At 39.2% G+C, this 21,779-nt stretch overlaps 1 protein-coding gene across 1 annotated transcript in view; it reads left to right on the top strand.

Annotated features, from left to right (window-relative positions):
- Positions 1–253: 253 nt before the first annotated feature.
- Positions 254–21,779, top strand: part of usta (uronyl 2-sulfotransferase a) — a 72,018-nt gene continuing 50,492 nt past the window's right edge. The window contains exon 1 of the mRNA XM_046874365.1: positions 254–980. Coding sequence (XP_046730321.1) covers positions 746–980 — 235 coding nt within the window. The 5' untranslated portion in view covers positions 254–745. The remainder of the gene's footprint in view (positions 981–21,779) is intronic.

Below are 21,779 nucleotides of genomic sequence, written 5' to 3'. Positions count from 1 at the left end.
ATATTAAGAAGTTGCATTGAACTGGAAAACTTTTTGGAAGTGGTAACTCAGTAGTTAAGGCTCTGGGTTGCTGATCAGAAGGTCGGGGTTCAAGCCTCAGTATCCTGAAACCACACTTTACCACTGTACCATGGCGGACCCCAGTTTCCTAACAATCCTGCGATATGTGAAGAAAAAAATTTATCTGTGACTTTCACGTTCTAAATATTATGAATAATATTTGTATAAGTAATATTATGAATTAATAAAAAAATGAGTGGAACCAGGGCAACTTTTATTGAAATAGAATACAATCTGGTGTAACGCAAATATACTTTCGACCCTCAAGTTTGATGTTTGGCCCTTTACAGTTGTCCCTTTTAAGCGTTTGGGACAAAGATCTAGCTGGTAGTGGTAGCGATCATGGCCGCACGGTGGCGCTGGTTATCAGCCTGTTCGAACTCATCCTCCTCCTGAACTTTTCCTCCTGGCTCAGTAATCTGACACCGGCACGAACCCGGGGAACAGAGGATGGATTCCCGACTTCACATCAGCACAAAAAACACGCAGGAGGAGAGACATTGAGGAAGCGTGTGTGTGAGTGTGTGTGTGTGTGAGTGTATGAGTGTGAGGATCAGGGTCAGGGTCAGGGGGGTTTCAGGTCTTTTTCAGCTGCTTGTGTTTCTAAATGCGCTACAGAAAGTTTGTCCCTCAAGCTGCCTATGGGTGACGACCACCACTCTCAGCGCTTCCATGCGAGGAGACGATGAAGAATCACAACGGCGGACACAGACTCAACCACCACCCGGCTGCGAGTCACAGCACCAGGGATCGGAGCGGGAGAAAGCCTGGAGACTGGCTGTCGGCCCTGTGGCTGCGCTTCTCGCTGCGGGACTATGGCTTCTGCATGGGCGCGCTGCTGCTCTTCTGCCTCGCCTCGCTCTTCTACCAGTTTAACGGAGGACCTCCGAGGCTCCTGCTCGACATGCGCCAGTATCTCGGTAAGAAGAAACGCTCTCGCATGCTCGGACCTCCTCGTTTCCGTTTTGCGCTTCTTCTTCTTCTGGCGCTTCTTGCACAAGTCACGGCAAGTTTGGTTCGGAGGAGCTCCAGCGCTTCAGAGCTCCAGAGCTCCAGCGCTCCAGAGCTCCAGCTGGGCTTTCTGTGCTGCCAGATATTCCCCTCTCACCTACAGTATATCAGGTGCTGGTTTCATTCCGAGTTCCTGCTTTGGGTCTCTCCATGGTCTTTACGTGTTGAAGAATAGAGACAGGTGAGGAATGGACCAAACAGCTGGCCGATGCCTTGCGCATGCGCACTCTGGACACAGCTTAATACATGATTCATCTTAATTCATTACTCCTTTTTTTAGGGGGTACTCATATAAAAGTTTTTTTTAAATAAAGAAAACAATTTTAATACATAAAGTCAAACATGGGGGAGACCAGGTAAGTCTAAATGAGCTTTCACTAGGGTGGGAATATGTAGGTGGGTGGGGGGCAAATAGTTATACACAGCATAGAAAATCTCATGCTAGTATTATAAATGTGTCGACATCAGAAATCCACTGGGTCGTTTACTAAATGGTTGGTTGCTCACCATGTGGTCTTGTGCAGTCAGAGGGTGGGACCCTCCTGATTATTGTCAGAGTGGCATAGGGATGACATAGAGCTTTGAACTGGCCATGAGCTCATGTAGTGATCTGTGAGACTGTGTAATATATATCCACATAGTTAAAGCCCCCAGGTTGTTATAACCATGGCATTATAACAGGATATAACCACGAGGTGCCAGAATAGCTTCACTGCATTTCTGGCATCGATTTGTACAAGTCTGGACTTGTACTAAAAAAACTCACACAATCAGTCTAATAGGTTTGCCCTCAACGTGTGGCGGTAGAGAATGACCAATATCAGTTTCCATTCGTCGATTCAGTAAACAAGCCTCAGGCCCTGTAGCCAGAGGTGAGGTCTAGAGACCAGTCACAGCATGGAAATGTTTCAGTGGCGTTCTGAGGAACTTTGTGTTGATTTACGGTGACCCATTGCAAAAGAAAAACCTCTAGGCCATAACAGAGCCTGTAGCGTTCCCACACACACATGTGAAGATTACGCTAAACCATGACTCATCTGAGATCAAATTCAATCCACAACTCTCTAATGCCGGCCTTATTGCTTCATCTTTATGTTTTTTTTAAACACTCAGCATTTTTTATTATTTTTTGCAACAGGGTGTGAAAGCAGTACATTCCAACTATCCTGTTTTTTTGTGCGTAGGTCTGAATGGAGTCATCCTTCTGATTGACATGTTACCGTCTTGCATCACATTTACATTTGCGCCATTTTGTCCAGAGCGACGCACAAAAGTGCTTTGAGTCTCTAGAAATAAATAAATCTACACTGGTACGTTAGATCACAAACACACACCAACGCACAGGCACAAGAGTCGCTGCATTGTTGCTTTCGACTCAGGTTGCCATATTTGTAAAATATGTATATGCATTTATATGTCACATGAACTTGTACAGTGAAATTCTTTCTTTGCATATCCCAGCATATTAGGAAGTTATGCTATGCAACAGTCATGTAGCTTTATGTTGTTTAGGTAGCACCAGAGTTCTGGAGGAACGTTGTCTCATTTCACTGTGTACTGCATCAAATATATATGGTTGAAATGACAATAAAGCGTCTTGACTTGAATTGAAACTGGGTTCAGAGATAATACAGGGCCCCTCGAGCAGAGAGGGTTAAGGGCCTTGCTCAAGGGCCCAGCAGTGGCAGCTTGGTGCTGGGTTTTGAATCTCCAATTTTCACTCATGTTACCCAGAGCCTTAACCATTGAGCTACTACTTCCATATTTATACAGTAGGTGACTTGTTGGACTTGTTGATACCTCACCATCACACCCATACGTCCCATTCCAAAACAAACCATGAGCCTTTGCACTTTATTCTGGAATGTGCTACAGCATACAAAGATTACATGCAATTTTGTGATGGTCAGGGGTCCAAAACTTTAGGCCGTATTATGTATGTGAATTGAAAACGTTCACAGTGTCTGAATGAGTGGACGTATTATATTTAAACAGAAAGAGTGGAGAGAAATCCAGGTCATATCACGTGTTTTATATGATGTGTTAAACATCTGGATCAGGAGCCTCCATTTTCACCTGTAGTCCCTCAGGTCATCTCGGTTTTCAAACTCCACACACACACACACACACACACACACACACACACACACACACACACACACACACTTTCAAGTCATAAATGTAAGTGACTGCTTTAAGACATGTTTAGCTTCACATCAGCACAGTAGCTTATCTCATCTCGCATGTCTCCAGATCTGCTCTGTGTTACTCACCGGTGCTCAGGCTTTATAAACTGGATTATTTCTCTGTGTGAACGCAGGGCCTCATTTGTAGTAGTAATATTTGTTGTAGTAGCTGTATTACTGTGAGCTCCAGAATTATTGAGACCCATTTTCCTGTCTGTGTACTTCTTCTTCTCTTCTAGATCTGAATAAATGTCTATGATGTGCTCTCTCTCTCTCTCTCTCTCTCTCTCTCGGTTGCTGAGGATGTTATTAAATAAGGATAAAGTGCAGTTGTGTTCCCAATTAAAAGCCTCAGTTATATTTGGCTTTACAGTGTGTTAATTTGTTCATGGCAGAGAGATTTATAGCACATGGTTTTCTTTTTTCTTTTTGGAAAAGACTCTGTTTGAGGCTTCATTTTAATTTTTCATTTACTAGGAAGTGTGTGTGTGTGTGTGTGTGTGTGTGTGTGTGTGTGTGTGTGTGTGTGAAGAGTCTGTCTATAAGCAGACAGGATGCAGTGGCATCTATGGAATGTTTTGATTTTCGGATATTTCGGACATCCCCGACATCCCCCCACAACACACACACACACACACACACACACACACACACACACACACACACACACACACACACACACACACACTCATTCTTTCTTTCTTATGTAGACAGCTTTTTTTTTATTCGAACCCCAGGCTGCTCTGTATTACATGATGTATGTATACAACCATGTAAGAAAGAACGTGACTTGGACATTCGGTGTCACCCAGATGAGGATGGGTTCCTTCTCGAGTCCGGTTCCTTCCTCAAGGTTTCTTCCTCAACCCATCTCAGGGAGTTTATGATGACAAGCGCAGTACAAATCACGTGATTGTGTTCCTGTAACATTTTTCTTTGTGCTTGTTGACAGATACACACACACATTTCCTTTTTTATTTTCTCTCTGTATGGGTTAAAAACCACAAAGAAAACACGGTGTAAACCACATTTTATGACCACACACACACACACACACACACACACACACACACACACACACACACACACAATCTTATATAATCACACAGAAAGTCAAGCTTTTACACAGTCTCAGTCCTGTAGAGTGAGGAACTGTGATTTCTGATCTCTCACTATGTGCATTGCATTTCCCCTCATGAAGATTCGGAAAAAAGTAGGAACTGAGTTCACATCCCTCCTTCGACGCTCACCAGCATCTTTACAGAGAAACTCATAAAGACCTTAAAAAGACTTTCTTTCACTCACAGGTTTGAAGTTGGACCACCGTCACCAATCGTAAAGTGTTTGTTGATTGTTAAGTCCTCGGTTGCCAGATTGTAGATTTCTTTATGAGACTAAAAACAAGCCCTAACATTGAACTGGGGTCTTTAAGCTCAAGAGAATGAGGGACTACATAGCAGACTGTTAACGAATTCTATCGCATGTTATTGGAGGCAGTGATATAGATGTATTTCGTTAAGCACGGAGCAAACAGGAAATGGAAATGAAGTTATTCAATCAATTCTGAGCAGCAGAGAGAATTTTCCTGCGGACGAGCCAAATTTTCTAGTACCATCCGTGGGGCAGTTCTACAGTATGTCACGATCATGCAATAAGCAAGAGCCGAATCCTAGAATCTTTCCCTGCAAAGGTGAATGTGCACCTGAACGTTGTGAATGTTGATAGTATATCTCCATACTGACACGTGTTTCTCATTAGCATATGCTAGAACCCAGTGTCTGATTTGTTTTTGTGTACGTCTCTCAGCCCCCTGGTCTTCACATGTGGTTTTATTACTGCTTATTAGAATTTTTCTTCTTAATTGACCTCACCAAGCCACATCAAGGCTTATATGGGCGTAGCAAAAAAAAAAAGCTGAGGTTTCATTTGTGATAAAAAAATTGCGCAAGACTCTGTTTAATACATCGCTAGTGAAGTACGACTTCTTACACAGTGACTATCAGGCTTTGATTAATTACAGTGGATATTTCAAGTGAATCTGAAAATAAAGTTCAGCTCCATGTGCAGAATTTCTTCTTGGATTAATCTAACGAACAACAGACTACAAAAAGTTAATAGTGGGTAAGACCGGGTTCATACCACACGATTTTTAATAGTCCTTTGCGATTGTTGTTTGTCAGACTGATGGACAGAATTAGAAATGAGTTTATTAGAGGGACAGCACATGTAGGACGTTTTGGAGACAAGGTGAGGAAGGTGAGATTGAGATAGTTTGGACATGTGTAGAGGAGGGACATGGGGTATATCGGTAGGAGAATGCTGAGGATGGAGACACCAGGAAGGAGGAAAAGAGGAAGACCAAGGAGGAGGTTTATGGATGTGGTAAGGGAAGACATGCAGGTAGTAGATGGGGTTTGGAAATGGATGATCAGCTGCAGCGACCCCTAATGGGAGCAGCTGAAAGAAGAAGAAGAATTGATAAAAAAAAAATGTTTTCAGCCACCATAAAAATACACAGTTATTTCTCCATTTTATATAAAGCTTCATTCACTGGATTCTTGGCCTGCGTCTCGATCAAGCTATTCTGCTTTGTGTGCTTGTGGGCATGGCATGTATATTAAGGTGTGCTTTCACTACTGGAAATGTTGCACATTTCCTGAAACATACACACAGTGTTTTAGAGCCCCAAAGCGGAAAATTAATAAATTGGTACATTGGCTACATGCAGTAAAAAAATAAAGTTCCTTCATTCATTATTCCTTAAGGAAAAATAGGAAATTATTTACAAGCAATAACAAGCTCGGTTTTCCAAATCTGCAGCATAAAGAGTAAAAATACTGTAATTGGAAATACATTGAAATTATTGCCCAGGCCAATAGCACCAGGCGAATAGCACCAGGTTTAGATAAAGATGTTTTTTCGTAGCATTTTTCTTCTGAACTGTTATTTACTTATAAGAGTGAAGGCAGTGAAGCCCGCTGCACATTTTGGCAGAGGAGTGTTGGTAAAGCTTTCATTCAGACGATGGAATCATGTGGTATTTCACATCTGCCGCGCCTCTGACACGAAGACGAACGAGTATTAAAACCGTGTTTGAGCTCAACACGCTGCGGCTCACTCGGAGCAGGAGTGGAAATCCGAGATCCCTTTCAATTACTGCTAAATCATCTCATGCCTAAAGCTTCATATGAATGGGACGGCAAATGACAAGTTTCCTCGGTGGATGTCAGAGGAAGTAAACGATGATGTTGGCTGGCGAGCCAGTGGCATGTCGTGCCAGCGTTAAAGTCCAAACCTCCTCGTTCACATTTCCCACAACACAGCTGATGGCTGGTTGGCATGTGCCAGAATGAAATGTTCATAAAAGTATATATATAAATAATTGCTTACTCTTTATTTCACAAATGATACAAGTGTAGCATCCGGCATCGTCTTTGTAACCACAGTAGTTTAGTCACAATCACCAGACTTAATTCTGAGTAGATTCTGAGTAAATTTTGTTAAAAATCAAAAGAATTGTTCACGTTATGCAAAACTGCAACAGAAAAAAAGGTGTATTTTAGACGTGACATCTGAAATAGATCTTCTTCTGGTCACGTTTTTAAAAAAAAATGAATAGTGGATATATTTCGAGCTGCTCATCATCACACAGTGTGGCGCCATATTCCTCACCACAGCACGTTTTACACTTTATGGAGAATGACAAGCCTTTTTTTTCTCTTGTTAATTTTACGAGAGAAAAAAACGAGCTTGAGGATTTTCCACACCATTAAACGCATCTATAAACTATCGCAATTTTTTTATTATAAATTGTAGAATAACTCCAGTAAATACAATACACACTATCTTTATAAGAACATGTCCTGTAGTGTGTTGTTCTTTACTTATACCACATCACAGTCAGGTTCTCAGATATGATCAGCACTGTTACAAATAGACTATATTTACAAATGTATTGAAACATCTCATTTTCCAGTAATATGTCCTTCTTCATAAAAACACAAAGTTGGAGACACACAATTGTTCAGAATGTTTTTGGATGCACTCAATTAAAATTTTCCCCTCACTTCATGAAGATCTGATTGACATGGGCTGGAGTGGAATATTACCTGCTGTGGAGCTCTGACCTCAACACTAATGAACTCCTTTGGCATGAATTATAATGCTGATTGCCTCCTCTACATAAGTACCTTAACCTAACTTACACCCTTGTGATACTTGTACACAAAATATTGTTCATTTAGTGTCTTTTTGCTGGTTTTATTACTGGTAACATCTAATACACAGGGTCTCAATTGAAATAGCTTAATCAGAGTTTCCCAATACATGAAAAAGAAGTTTCATTTAGACACTGGTATTGGACTGGGATTGTGTGTGTTTGGTGTGTTTGGTGTGTGTTTGGTGAATTTGTGACTTTTTACCTCAGACGTCCCACAACATAAAATCTAACTCTAAACTCTCTTTATGTTCTCCATTTACAAATTAAAAATTGTACACGTAGGCAGATTGAAAGAGTGGTAAAAGAGGAAAAGCTCACTCCAAACTGCTGGTATACACAAATAAAAATGAAATGATATTCTTTACTCCATGTCCACTGCCTCACCCCCCACAACATGTATGTTCCTGGTATGTGTCTGTTTCCATCTCAGGGTTGCAGTGAAAGTGAAAGTCTATTACAGGAACACCACATCCAGAAAATGCTCTGGATGTGGACTAGGAATTTGTGGAAGAGGTGGGAGGAAACTGGGGAAGAAGGAGGAAGTCAAGGGTCAAGGGTATGGACTGTGGACTTTTACACTCTATATACTCTGTATCTAAAATCCAGTTCAGTTCAAATTAATTTGTATAGCACATAATGGACTAGTCCCAAAGAAGATTTACAGAATTAAACAAAATATAAATATACGTAAATTAATCCCTATGAGCGAGTCGTAAGGAAAAACTCCCCAAGATGTTATGAGGAAGTAACCTTGAGAGAACCCAGAATCAAATGGGGAAACCATGTTTATCTTTACCGAATGTCCATTCATCATAATTTCATCATGGTTGATCATCTGTTCAAGGATGAACAAATGAATGATAAATCTGTTATTAATTACAGTCCAAACCCATCTTCATGGTTCTTGAGTTTAAGCCTCATGGATGTTCAGGCTGTTCAATTGGAGCCACACTCAGCAGCAGTGAGTGAATTCTAATTGGCGCAAACTCCAACCAGAGGTAGGGATCAGGATGAATCAGGTATAACACTGGATGAAAAGTAACCGACTCTTCGGTCGTAACCATGACACGACTTTTTCAGAAACCATGTTGTTTTTCCCAGAGAAAGCTTCTTCTCTGTAGGTGTAAAATACAAAATGCTTACTCTGCCTAGACCACTTCATGACTCAGCAATCTGTTTTTTAGCCGCTAAAACATCCCACTGTTTAAAAAACGACATGTTTCTTGCTTGTTTCGGTTGTCTTCAAGGACGATAATGACTCGTCCTAGCGCCTTGTTCACGGAGGCGATTTCAGCTCGTTTAGCGTCTGCTTTCAGGACATGTTTACAAACCACGGCTCTGTTTTGTTTCTGCGATCCTCCTTTACTGACGAAATGTAAAAATAGCAACCTTCAATATCCTCTCTTCTGATAGGGCGGCTTTGCTCTTTGGTGTGTAACCGCTGCGTTTTGGCATCGAAGTGTGTATATAAATGTGTTTGTCTGTGAGTATGCCTCAGCACTTTCATGTTTTATATAGACTGCGTACGCCAGTGTTTTGGTCTTGGTGCCAGTCCTTATTAGCAATTGTTAAATCCAGTTGGAGTGAAACACACTCCAACTCCATGTAAGTGCCGTGTAAAAATCTCTCTATACCGTCAAATTATTTGCAATATATTCTTAGTTTTTAATCACCTTTTTTTTGTAATTTTGAATACATTTTGTATATATAGAATATACGTTTTTAAATATATATTTAATGGTCTTATTCTTAAACGTTATCGTTTCTATAGTAACGGCTCATTCAAAGAGACATTTATGGCAAATTACCTTTTTTAAAAATGTCGTTGTGGTGAAAAAAAAAAAAAAGGAGTCTGATTGATTTGTGTAGTTTATTAGCATTTTGACTTCTCAGAATTGTTCCAGGAAGTGAAGGACAGGTTGGTATCAGAATGAAAGAATGCAGCTATAAGGTAACTGAAAACAGGAAGTAACTGGCGTGCAATTCTAAATCATTAAAATGTGTCGTTCATTAATGATATTTAGCGTTGTAAGTGTTAAAGAAGCTGTGGTTGAAATGGTATAAACACATTCCAGATTGTGCAGGAAATAATCCACCTCTGGCATGCAATATTTTTATATACTGGCACACTGTGGTTTATATCCTTTTTACATATCAGGTATCGGAATAGTATAAATACCCTGTATTAATCACTGTAACTACCAGAATCCCAGTGTCTCCGAATCACAGAACACTAGGTGTTGTTAAAGAAAGAAGCAGGACTTTTGGACGGCCATGTGTGTTTAGTTTGTGATTGGAAATTTTTGGCATGAGAAAAAGTTCACTGTAGATCTTCAAAAGAGCATCTGCTTGTTCTGCTGTGTGTTCGAGAATCGGACCCCAGAGGCCCAGACATGGCGTGCTTCAGCTAAACCTATCGTATGTGTGTGTGTATTTATATCTCATAAACCCCTCCTGTCTCTTTCTAGTGAAGCTAGTACAGGAAATGTCAGTTCTATTCTGCTTAGTGTTTCTGTAGAGATGAAAAAAACGATCCTCAGGTCTAATCAGAAACCTGAATTTCAAATCCAATCCGCTAAAGCTATTTGGATGAGGCGAAGTTTGGCGATCCAGAGATACATGCTTTATGGGTGGGGGAAGAAAATGAAATCCAGAAAACTATTTTTAAAAATGTGTTTAAGTGTACAACCATTTTTTTTTTTTTCCATAGAAACCATCTCAAGCAACTGTTTTTTTTATGGTACTACTTGTTTCCACAAAATATTTCAGCATGGCTTGCAGAAAGGTGTGTTAACCTTTTTGGCCTAGTGCTCAGTTTGTTGTCTGTTTTGTCTACTCTGCTTTATCAAAGACCTGCCAGATTTTAACACCGAATGTTTATTACTTAACAACCAGCACTATGGTACAAGAGTTCCCCTGTAAACGGTTTTGACAGCCTGGTTTTAAAATTGGTGTTTATTGGCCTTTAATAAAGTCACAATCAAGCAACACGGCATGTGCTCACGCATGGTGGCATAGATAAGAAAAACCAAAACAAAAAATATACTCCAGTCCAAACCAGCCCAGTCCAGTGTCTACATTAACACAGTGTGCACACAGCAAATCATCGGGAGTTCAAGAAAAAATACACACTCGTACACCGTTTCAGAAACGCTATATAAGTTCAGTAGTAATAAATTCCATTCATTCGACCTGCATGTGTTTATACTTTTAGATTAGGCATTGACTTATGTAGTAATATGAGCTCCTAGGGACTGGAGATCTCCTGCTCTGCTCCATTTCCTGCTTTGAATCATCTACTTAATCTTCTTGGGCTCCTTGGTTTTACTTCTCAGGCCTTTTCATGTGAGTTGTGCCACGTGTAAAAATAATAATCAGGAATTCGACTTACTGGACCAATTCCCCTAATGCATAGCTTCATACAAGCCCAATTCCAAAAAAGTTGGGATGCTCGGAAAAATGTAAATGAAAACAGAATGCAATGATTTTTACATCTCATAAACCCATATTTGCTTTAGAAAAGAACATAGTTTTATTTGTTCAAACTGAGAAAATATACAATTTTAACATTTTCTCCACTGTGTAACATCATGTCTTTTGGCATACATCTGGGAACTAAGGAGACCAGTTGATGAAGTTTTGGGAGAGGAATGTTGTCCCACATGTGTCTGTATCAGCAACAGGGGATTCTAGCTGCTCAATAGTTCTGGGTGTCCTTTGTTGTATCTTTCGTTTCAAGATGTGCCAAATGTTTTCATGTTTTCAGTGTTTCAGGTCTGGACTGCAGGCCGTTCAGCACTCAGACTCTTCTATTACAAAGTCATGCTATTGTAATAGATGCAGTTTGCAGTTAGCATCGTCTTACTCAAACGTGCAAGGCCTTTTGATGGTATTACTGTAGTGTCAATGGTGAGAAAATCAATGTTTTGCAATTTTATATTGAGGAACATTATTCTGAAATATTATGTTCCACCAGTCTTCCACAGATTGGTAAAGCTCTACCCATCTTTATCTGAGAGACTCTGCCTTTCTAAGATACACTATTTAGATCCAATCATTTTACTGATCTGTTGTGAATTCATCTAATTAGCTGCAAATTGTTTCTCCAATTGTTTACTTTTAAAAAACATTTACTTTTTCCAGATTTTTGCATTCCCTCACTTTAAACATTTTATATGTTCTGTTGTGAATAAAATATGGGTTTATGAGTTTTGCTAATCGTTGGATTCTTTTCGCATTTACATTTCACACAGTGTTCAAACTTTTTTGGGAATTGTGGAATGTTTTAGATCTTATTTTATCTATGTGGGGTTTTGTTATTAGAACTTCAGGCAGGGTGAACTCCTAAAATAGAATGTATTCATCCACAGTTTGCTCAGGTAAGATGACCAAGTCATTCTCAGCCACCATTAATGGATACAGTTTAATTTAGAGTTGTGTGCACATCAAGGAAAAGCAGGAGTTCAGCTATGAAGCTTGAGGAACAAAGGAAGTCCATGTTCATTGACACATCTGATCTGTTGTCATAACTTTTCTCAATCAATTTCATACTAACTAATAAACCAAGCTTTTGTTTCTAATCACAAACAATATATCAGAAACAACTAAAAAAAGAGTTTGTAGGATTCTCGTAGGTCTTGCCAATCCAACACACTCGTCCATTTGGACATAACGAGACCATGTAGGATTTCATCACTGATTACCCGGTTTTATTAGATGACTTCCAGAACTGTCAGAGAACAAGCATGACATTATTTACAGCAATCAGTTATTGAACTAAGCAGCCAGTGTTTACATCCAGTACAGATGTGCTTTATGGAGATGTTTACCTGGGACATCAGTCGTGTCCTTCAATTCAAAGAGATCTGAGAGATTAAAAACAGTACAAAAAGAATTTAAAAGGGATTCAGGACCACAGGATGTTTTCTCCTGCAGACTGTCAAACAGGTCCAAAGTAAAAATATTTTTTCTTTAAAGGAAATTCATCATTGTTTAAATTTGAATATCAGCAGACCACTTTGGAAGGTCAAAGGTCATTTGTGGGAGCATGCAGACTTCTGGTTAAGGTTGGGAGTCCAATTTAAGAGAGGAGATAAGACGGAAAAGTAATGCATAATTAATTTCATGCTGTTCTAAAACTGTTCCTCAAAAACTATCATTGGCAGAACAATTACATTTTACACAACTGTCAGCATTCAGCATGTAGTCTTAGTGTAACACTGAACATCTGTAGCATTAGGGGATGAGGCCTGCTGTCAAAATGTTATTATTTCATAAGACAATCAATATTAATCACTGTAACTTTAAATGACATTGTGTATGTTTTATTTAAACAATATCCAATTTTATTTGTATAGCATTTTTAAACAATGGACAGCGATAAAGTGGTTGTAAAAGAATGCATGAAAGTTTGTTTCTTATAATTGTTACTTTGTCCCTAATGAGCGAACCAGTGGCGACTGTGGCAAGGAAAAACTCCCTGAGGTGGTAAGACTGAAAAGGGAACCTGTCCTCATCTGGTTGGCACCGAACGTCCATTCATTACAGTTCTATCATTGTTAAGGTGTGCAGTGACAGGCGAATAAACTGTGGTCCTGAGCCATTGTAGTAAATTGATTTTAATTCCAGTCCAAATCCATCCTCAAAGTACAAATACCAATACCACACAACCAATAGTGTATTTATACTGAATATATACCAATATTGTGCCAATATTTACTATAAGTGCTTGACTGTAAATGCTGTACATGAGAAATTAACATAGAAAAGTGACATTACAGACACAAAATGGCTCACTTTGCTCAGTAAAAGCTAGAAGGGTTAGCTAGCTTCCAGGTGCTTCAAGTAAAATAGCCGTCCCTTCTTGCTTATCTTCTTTATCTTTTATGGGTTAAGTCAAAAAGTTACATTCCTGAAATGAATATTGTTTGTATTGCCAGCTAATGATGTCACTAACACTCCTGTAGTAACTGTTACAACTCTTCTTCTTCTTCTTTCGGCTTCTCCCATTAGGGGGCGCCACAGCGGATCATCCGTCTCCATACCCCCCCTGTCCTCTACATCTGCTTCTTTCACCAACTACCTGCATGTCTTCCCTCACCACATCCATAAACCTCCTCCTTGGTCTTCCTCTTTTCCTCCTTCCTGGTGTCTCCATCCTCCTACTGATATACCCCATGTCCCTCCTCTGCACATGTCCAAACCATCTCAATCTCACCTCCCTCACCTCGTCTCCAAAACCTCCTACATGCTTTGTTTCTAATCCTGTCCAACATCTCCATGCTTCTACTGGTATGTCATCTGGTCCAACCGACTTTCCACTCTTCATCCCCTTAATCGCTGCTCTCACTTCCTCCTTACTAATCCTACCATTTCCTGCTTCACCATCTCCACACCATCCAACCTTCTCTCTCTTATTTATTTTCCTCGTTCATCTAAGGAGTGTAATTTTACTTGGTGAACTTGAATAACAGGCATGATGGACACAGTGAACCTGATCAGTGGTGATCATATGATGTTTTTCTTTGCCACAGTTGCCACTGGTCCATCTCTATAGGGATAAACATACAGGAACAAACTTACAGGCACTAAACTTCTACATTCCTTTATACAACTTCATAACCTCTGTAAATCTGCTTTGAGACGATGTCCATTGTGAAAAGTGCTCTACAATAAGAAATGAATTGCATTAAATTTAAGTAATTATGAATATTCCATATATGTGCTGTTTCCTCCTTTTACTACGTATTTCAAAAATCACCTGAATCTCCCACTGTTCCCATTCGAGTTCCTCAGGATTGGCACTGCCATCAAGCAGAATCTGAATCTGACTGCTGCTGTTGTAAACTGAAATTATCTTCTGTGGTGATTAAATGGTCCTCAAACTGGACTTGCACAAGGTTAATAAACATTTTGTATATCACAATAATTGTCCAGCATGCATTCACAGTTTCATGCTGTAATGGCTGCCCAGTATGCCCTGTATCTCTTCTTGGGCAGATAAAAGAATATTGGCTGATGTTGTTTTTGGGTAAAAAGAAGAATTATGAACATGATGATGATGATGAGGATGATGATGATGATTAAGATGAATATGATGATGATGATATGATATGATTTTTTATCTCCAGAGCTCACTATGCAGCCCAACGTTCTCCACAGCACATCTTCTATAATGAACTGCAGGTCTGAAGGTATTTCTCAGGCTACATTAGACAGTTGGACAGCGTCTGATGGATTTAACGGAGCAGCTTATAGTTTATTCATTTGGATTTTTTTTCTTTCATGAATTCCCAGTTGCGTGAAGGTGTACGTGTTCTTGACTGCTTCATTCCAAACAGTGCCAATTCTCTTACGTGCTTTTGAGCAAGAAATGTTTTCCACCGTAGTCACTTCTGAGAGGCAGAAAAGAGCCAGAAAAGAGCCAGAAATGAGGAATATGATGGCTAAAGGGAAAGTATTAATCACGAAATGATTAAATGTGTGCAACTGAAAAGCGTTTATGTAAGAACGACTTTGGCAGTCTCTCGTTCCTAAAGGAGCACATTTCAGCTCCGAGGGGAAAACAGTGGCTCTGTTTATTTTTTTATGAACTCACCTGAATCTTTGCTTTCACAAAACACAGATTGTACATCTTGGATTGGGAAATGTTCCTAAGCGTGGGAACATGCCGGTCTGCAGGAAATTCAATATAATTATCACCAGTATCAATCTTTAATTCTGTGTTTATCGCAGTGGAGCTTTTGTACTTTATGTTTTGATTCCTTATGTAATCCAGATTAAGTAAAAAATCCAGTGCACCAGCACACTGTGTCAGTGTTGCCCAGGGGAGGAACGATTATCTGCTAAAATGGAAAGTACCACATTTCTAGACCATGAGATTCTGTTTTGTTTCCTTAATAATGACACAGTGATGTGTGTTCATCTCGGCTACAATATCAGAATGTTCCCTTAAAGAGCTTCTGGAGTTTGATGTTGGCGCGTGCAGTTTCCATTCACTTAACAGCATATCATCGTTAATGATGTTAGTCTTGATCACCGAAGGTGCTTTGTATGACCGGCTTTTGTTTCCATTCTCTGTTGCCCCACAACGGATTAAAAATCTATTATTGATATCGCTCTAGTGCTAAATAAGTTATTTTCCTTTGGCCATCATATTTCCTCTTTCTTTTGTGATTTAGTAATGACTATGGAGGAAAACTTTAATTTTTAAAAGCAGGTAAGAAAATTGATACTGTTTGGATTAATATCCAATCTAATTGTGGCAGCTGGGGAATGGATGCGCACCAGTGCCATAGTGGAATAATCTTATGCGCCATTATTATTATTTAGAAAGCGAGTAATATTTAATATGTTGATTGATTTCTTCTCGCTAAACAGTTTCTCGAGCGCTTTCTCTCAGCACCGCTGCTGCTACATGAACATGACGCATCGCGACACTTCGGAGACCGAGCCGTGTCTTGAGAGTTGCATAGAATACAGATTAACATGGCAGAGGTAGAGCTGTAACTTCCTGGTTTTATTTAATCAATTACTTTTTTTTTCTTTGCACTACAAACAATTGATTTGCTGTCTGGATGAACCAAAGAAATAAAAGTGGAAAATATCTGTACCATATTGCATTCCATAGCATCATGCATTTTTTGATTGCATCAAAGTAAAATTGGATCACACTGCATCATAATATGTATCGCATCGCATCGGCAGCTGCTTCATATGTATCTTTAATCTTTACACATTTTTTTTTTTTGCTGCTGTTACATGGAAATTTCCCTGCCGTGAGACGAATAAAGGTTTAATCGATCTTATCTTAATGTAACGTTTCGCTGTGATACCATACATTGAAACAACGTTTTATGCTAATCGCTTCGGCGTGTTATGGAGATATACATCCATATACATCTATTTTCAAAATTAATTGTATTTTTTTAAAAAGCCGTTTTTCATTAGATGTTTTGCTTTATAACTTTATAAAAATGAATTCAGGGTATTTATTTATCATACCCAATGTCGTTGTAAAACAACACTAGCCATTCCTTTATCTGCCTTAGTAGAGACACACAGGGCACACAGTCATTGGGCTAAACAAGTAATGAAGCATGCAGGATTTCCAAAAAAATATGAGTGGAAAACAGATATATGAAACAATGTAGATATTTAAATATTGATTATTGCAAGATTGTTCCAGATGAATGATCTTTAACTCCAGGTTCTTTGGTTTGATCTTTAGTTCTCAGTGTCTATGTTGCATTTCTAATAGTCTTCAGCTGTCTGTTAGGGTTTTTTTTTTTCTGTGTTTTTCAGTTTTTTCCAAACTTTTGGGATGTATGCAAGTGCTTGGCAATTGATTGATGTTTCATTCATTGTGTTTTCTCAGCTTGCATGCTCAGGATTCACTGGCCAGGATAAAGTGGTTACTGAAAACAAATAAATACCTGAATGGCTGAAATGCAGCAACCCTACGTTCAAAAATGGTTTCGTAAAGTTTAAAGGGTTTCTTTCTATTCAGAACCTGGTGTATTGAAGCACACATACAGTAGAGGAGGTGGTATCTCAGTGGCTAAGGCTCTGGTTTACTGATCAGGTCGGGGGTTTAAGGCCTGGTGTTGCCAAGCTGTAAATCTTCCAGGGGCACTGTATCATGCCTGATCCTGTGCTAATTCCCTCGCATCCAAATATCTCTGGGATATGCAAAGAAAGAATTTCACAATTTCACAAGTATAAAGCACCTTTCTTTCTTACAATTGTGTTTTAGAAACTTGCCACCATCCTGATGAACGTATAAGAGGTGCAGGACATTGTGTGGACAGATTGCAGATTGCAGAGTTTATAACACAGCATGTTTTTTGTTCCACTTTAGTTTTCACTGTGTATCGTCCTGAGTAATTGTTTCTTTTAGAATGTGCATTTCTTTAGCTTTTTATAGTCGCTTAATCCTGCAATGTGTGTCTTTTTAAATAAACGGGCCAAAAGACAACGCTGTGATTGAGGTGTGCCCTAATGTATAGTTATCACTGAAGGATGGAGGAGGTGAGAAGACTGACTGTGTAGAGACAGAACATGACTCAGGTGTAATTGAAGAGGAGTAGAGGAAGAAGTGGAGACAGCAGGCAGTGGATTTGCACAAGATTTCCTCTCCAACTTTAAGAATAGATGGAGAACGCGGAGTGGGTGTAAGACGTGTGTGTGAGTGAGAGAGCGAATGGCAGTGTAGGTTGGGTGTATTTTAAAGTCTTGGGTGGAGCAGCTCTGTGGGCTTCAGGCCCATGTTAAAATGCCTCTTCCACTATTTATACCCCTCACCACCCAGCTCAAATGAGTGAGTTAGGGAACCCTGTGTGTGGGTGTAATACGCCAGAATGTCTTCCTACTTGCAATGTATGGGTCACTTAAGTTCGTTTCAGTTCCTGAACCGTTCTATGTGGTGTGTTCAAAAAGTTCAGAGCGAATCCCACAGAGTGGACATCCTGTGAAACATTTGTGGCCATTCAGATCAAAAATACTGTAGGGGTTCAGTCATGTAGTCGGCACAACTCAAGTTAGAGATCATGTTTAGTCCACATGTGGTGCTACATTTCAATTAAATTCATTTCTATTTGTATTACGCTTTTAACAATGAACATTGTTTCAAAGCAGCTTTACACAGATAATGTGGTGATAAACATGAATAAGATGTGTAAGTTTGTCCCTGATGAGCGAGCCAGTGGCGATTGTGGTAAAGGGAAAACTCCCCCCAAGATGGCATAAGGAAGAAACCATGAGAGAAACCAGATTCGAGGAAACCCATCCTCATCTGGGTTGCAGTGATGGTGATCAGAAGCAAACTGTAGTCCTGAGTCAATGTAGCAGGCTGTTGATATCAACTACAGTCCAAGTCCAAATCCTCAAAGCTCCTGTTCTTACTCCGGAATTTCATGGAACCACCCAAGGCGTTGATGAGAAACCGTCCCCAGCTGCACAGAGTGGCCTCCAGTCGAAGAGGACACTATTCACAGGCAGGCCTGGACGAAGTGGGAAGATCTGTGGAGCAAAGAGGGGCAGGAACAGTGGTCACTGGAACTGGTGCTCATAAAGGCTGTAGGTCATAATCTAGTGGACACCTGACATCACACTCATATGCAGTGGTGGACAAAGTACTTGAGTTAAAGTAGATCCACTCAGTAAAATGTGACTCCAGTAAAAGTCAAAGTGTCCCTTTAAACTTTTTCACTTGAGTCAAAGTACAAAAAGTATTTGTCTTCAACTGTACTGAAGTATCCAAAGGACTATGATTTATTATGGCTATAATTTTCCTATTATTATTTTTATCACAAGACTCTTTACTTAATCACCCCAGTTTATGTAAAAAGACTCGAATGTGACTTTCAGCACACTGATCTATTAATAGAAGGATATTAATGAGTCATACACTGATTAATATCTACAATTATCATGAGCCAAAAACCTTCTTATGAACAATTAAAAAAAACAAAAACGTGCAAATAAGGTCAGGTGTGTTGTGGCGAGTTCGAGTCTGGAGATCATTTATTCCTCTCAAAATGTTTTGCTTGCTGTTAAACTAACGCTGATCTGTATGCTGGTGCCAATCAAAACAAATTCAAAACAACGCTCCAACCTGGAGCAAAAATCAACTCAACAAACCAATCAATGACTTTCACGCATTTTATTTATTGTAGCACTTTAAAAACGATCTCTAACAATTCAACAGATGAAGAGACTTTACAAATACACTGTAACTAGCAAATTAGCTTACCAGCGTTTGCTAGCTACCTGTTTCTAGCACTGAAGTATTTCCCTGTTAGGACCACATCTACAGTACTAAGATAGGCTTTAGATGATTTATTAGCAATATCATTATCAATATCAGTGAAGAACCTTCCCAGAAAGCACTGCATTATGATGCAGTTTACATTCATACCAGGACAAAAAAAAATAAAAAATTGGTTTGGCATTCTGCAGAGTTCCAGTGATGGAATCTTGACGGAGGCGTGTTGAAAGCAGTACTTGATCCGTTCATGACTTGCTGGAACAGGACATGTTCCAAGTTTCTCTTATACAGTCAAATTCACAATTATTGGCAGTGTGTATTAAAATAGGCCACAATGCCTCAAGGCAGCTTTTCTCTTGCGTGTATCCTTTTTTTTGATCAAACATACAGATGTCTGTCAAGAGCAGGTTTGGATTTGGTCTCATTAGACCACAAGACAGTGCAAGTTGTAGGTTTGAAAGTGTTTCAGTGCTTTCAAGTTTTTCTTTAGACTATATAACTAAAATATCTCTGAATGAGCTCGTGACCATCACCCCCCATGAGCCTTTTCTCCAAACTCAAACCACAAAGTTGAAAGCACACAAATGTATAGAACGTCTTTATATGTTGTAGCATTACAATATCACTTCAAAGCAATAAAGAAACCTGTTCCAGCACGACAACGGCCCTGTGCACAAAGTGAGCTTCATGTACACATGGTGTGTTAAGGATGGAGTGAATGAACTTCAGTGTTCTGCACAAGCACTGACCTCAACCCCTACTGAATAATTTTGGGATAAACTGGAAACACAGATGGCACACCAGACCTTCATGTCAAACATCATTGCCTGACCACACTAATGCTCTTGTGGCTGAATGATCACAAATCCCCACAGCCGTGCCCCAAAATCTAGTGGAGACTCTTCCCAGAAGAGTGGAGGTTGGTATAACAGTAAATGGGGACTAAATCTGGAATTTGAGGTTCAGCATGGTCACGTGTACAGGAGCTTGTGGCCGTATGTTATACGGTGATACATAATATATTTTCATGTTCTTGTATTTGTCATATGCAGTAAACGACATGAAGTGCCTGTAGAAAGCTGATTAAATGTACATTTTAGATTTAATTCTTGACTAATTTTGTGAGGTAAATTCTGTAAAATGCTACTTTTGATTCAATTTTCTACATAAAAACACAGAATCAATGTAGAATATATATATCTATATCCACAGCCACATGCAGTAGTATACGCTCTACTGACTGTACCGAGCATTAATGTGAATTACGTTTGAGCACAGCAGCTTTATGATGGATTAGGGGTCAGGTTAAGGAGGCCAGTCGGAGTCTGGACATTTCTCACCTCAAACACACATTTATGAATTCAGAACACATTGAGCAAAGCAAGTAAACACTTCTGGCTCCTGAGGCTGCACTAAACAGACTCTTGTGTCTATGTTTAGAGGGTAAGAAAATGGTTCAGTGACGTTGAGACGTGATTTACAGGGTCGACTGTGTACGACTTTATATTACTTGACTGCTCTTTTTTTTTTTTCTCTCTCTTTCTTATTCTCTCTTTGTCTGTCTTTAATAAATGAATTCTTGAATAGCTTCTAGGGTTTGAAGATTACAAAAGCCAAAATGAAAGATTGTAATCAGTAAAACGCTCATGGTTTGTTCCTGCGTTGTCAGTATCCTGCCAGAAACTGCAACAAACAAAGCTTATAAAATCACTGTTCAATGTTCTGCAATAATCATTCTGCTGCTCATTAATCACTAGTACAGAAAGTGATTTCCCATGCTGGATAAAGGGATTAGTATTAGAACATGGATTCAGCCAAGTAAATAATAAACACTGTGTTTATAGTATTTAAAAAACTATTTTATTAGTCACATATCGATTTAACTGTAAATGAACTCGTACTGTTTTTCACTCTTGATGTTACAGATGCTAATAGGAGTGTATGTATTGATACTCTCATTTATTTCTTATTTGAAAATAATTTTTGCTGATTTTTATCTAGTCGTGACTTTGTGACCGTCCGGTTAAAATGTGGGAAGTGCAGGTCTTAACCCCGGGGGCATTTCCTGTTTTACAGTAGAGCTTGTTAGCAGTAATCGTGGTTAGAAGCAGTAAAAATGGAATTTGTATGTGGTCACAGTCGCTCTTCAGAGGTGCGTCTTAGGACTGTTCAGAGCAAGATGTCATGATCGTGTTGGTATCTAAAAAGCTACACTGCAAAGAAATAACTTTCTAAATATTATAAATAAATGCATGGTTGAAGAAGATACAGACTAAAAACAAATCCAATGATCTGCCAGTACAGTTAGATAAATACACTTGGTGAGATTTCTTGATTTAAGAAAAAATATCTAGACTATAGAAAAGAACAAAATGTTTTAAGCATTAAAACATTTATTTCAAGCAATTATTTTTTCAAATGAAGACTGTCATGTAATACGCAGTAGTTACGATGCAAAAACAAAGCGAAATCATTGCTTGCTGCTTCTCAATATACTTAAACTTATTGCAACATAAAACATTATTGAATGTATGTA

This window comes from Silurus meridionalis, chromosome 18, assembly GCF_014805685.1.
Source record: "Silurus meridionalis isolate SWU-2019-XX chromosome 18, ASM1480568v1, whole genome shotgun sequence".
NCBI classification, from domain to species: Eukaryota; Metazoa; Chordata; class Actinopteri; order Siluriformes; family Siluridae; genus Silurus; species Silurus meridionalis.
Note: the sequence above shows the minus strand (reverse complement) of the source record. Positions and strands in the feature narration are given on the sequence as shown.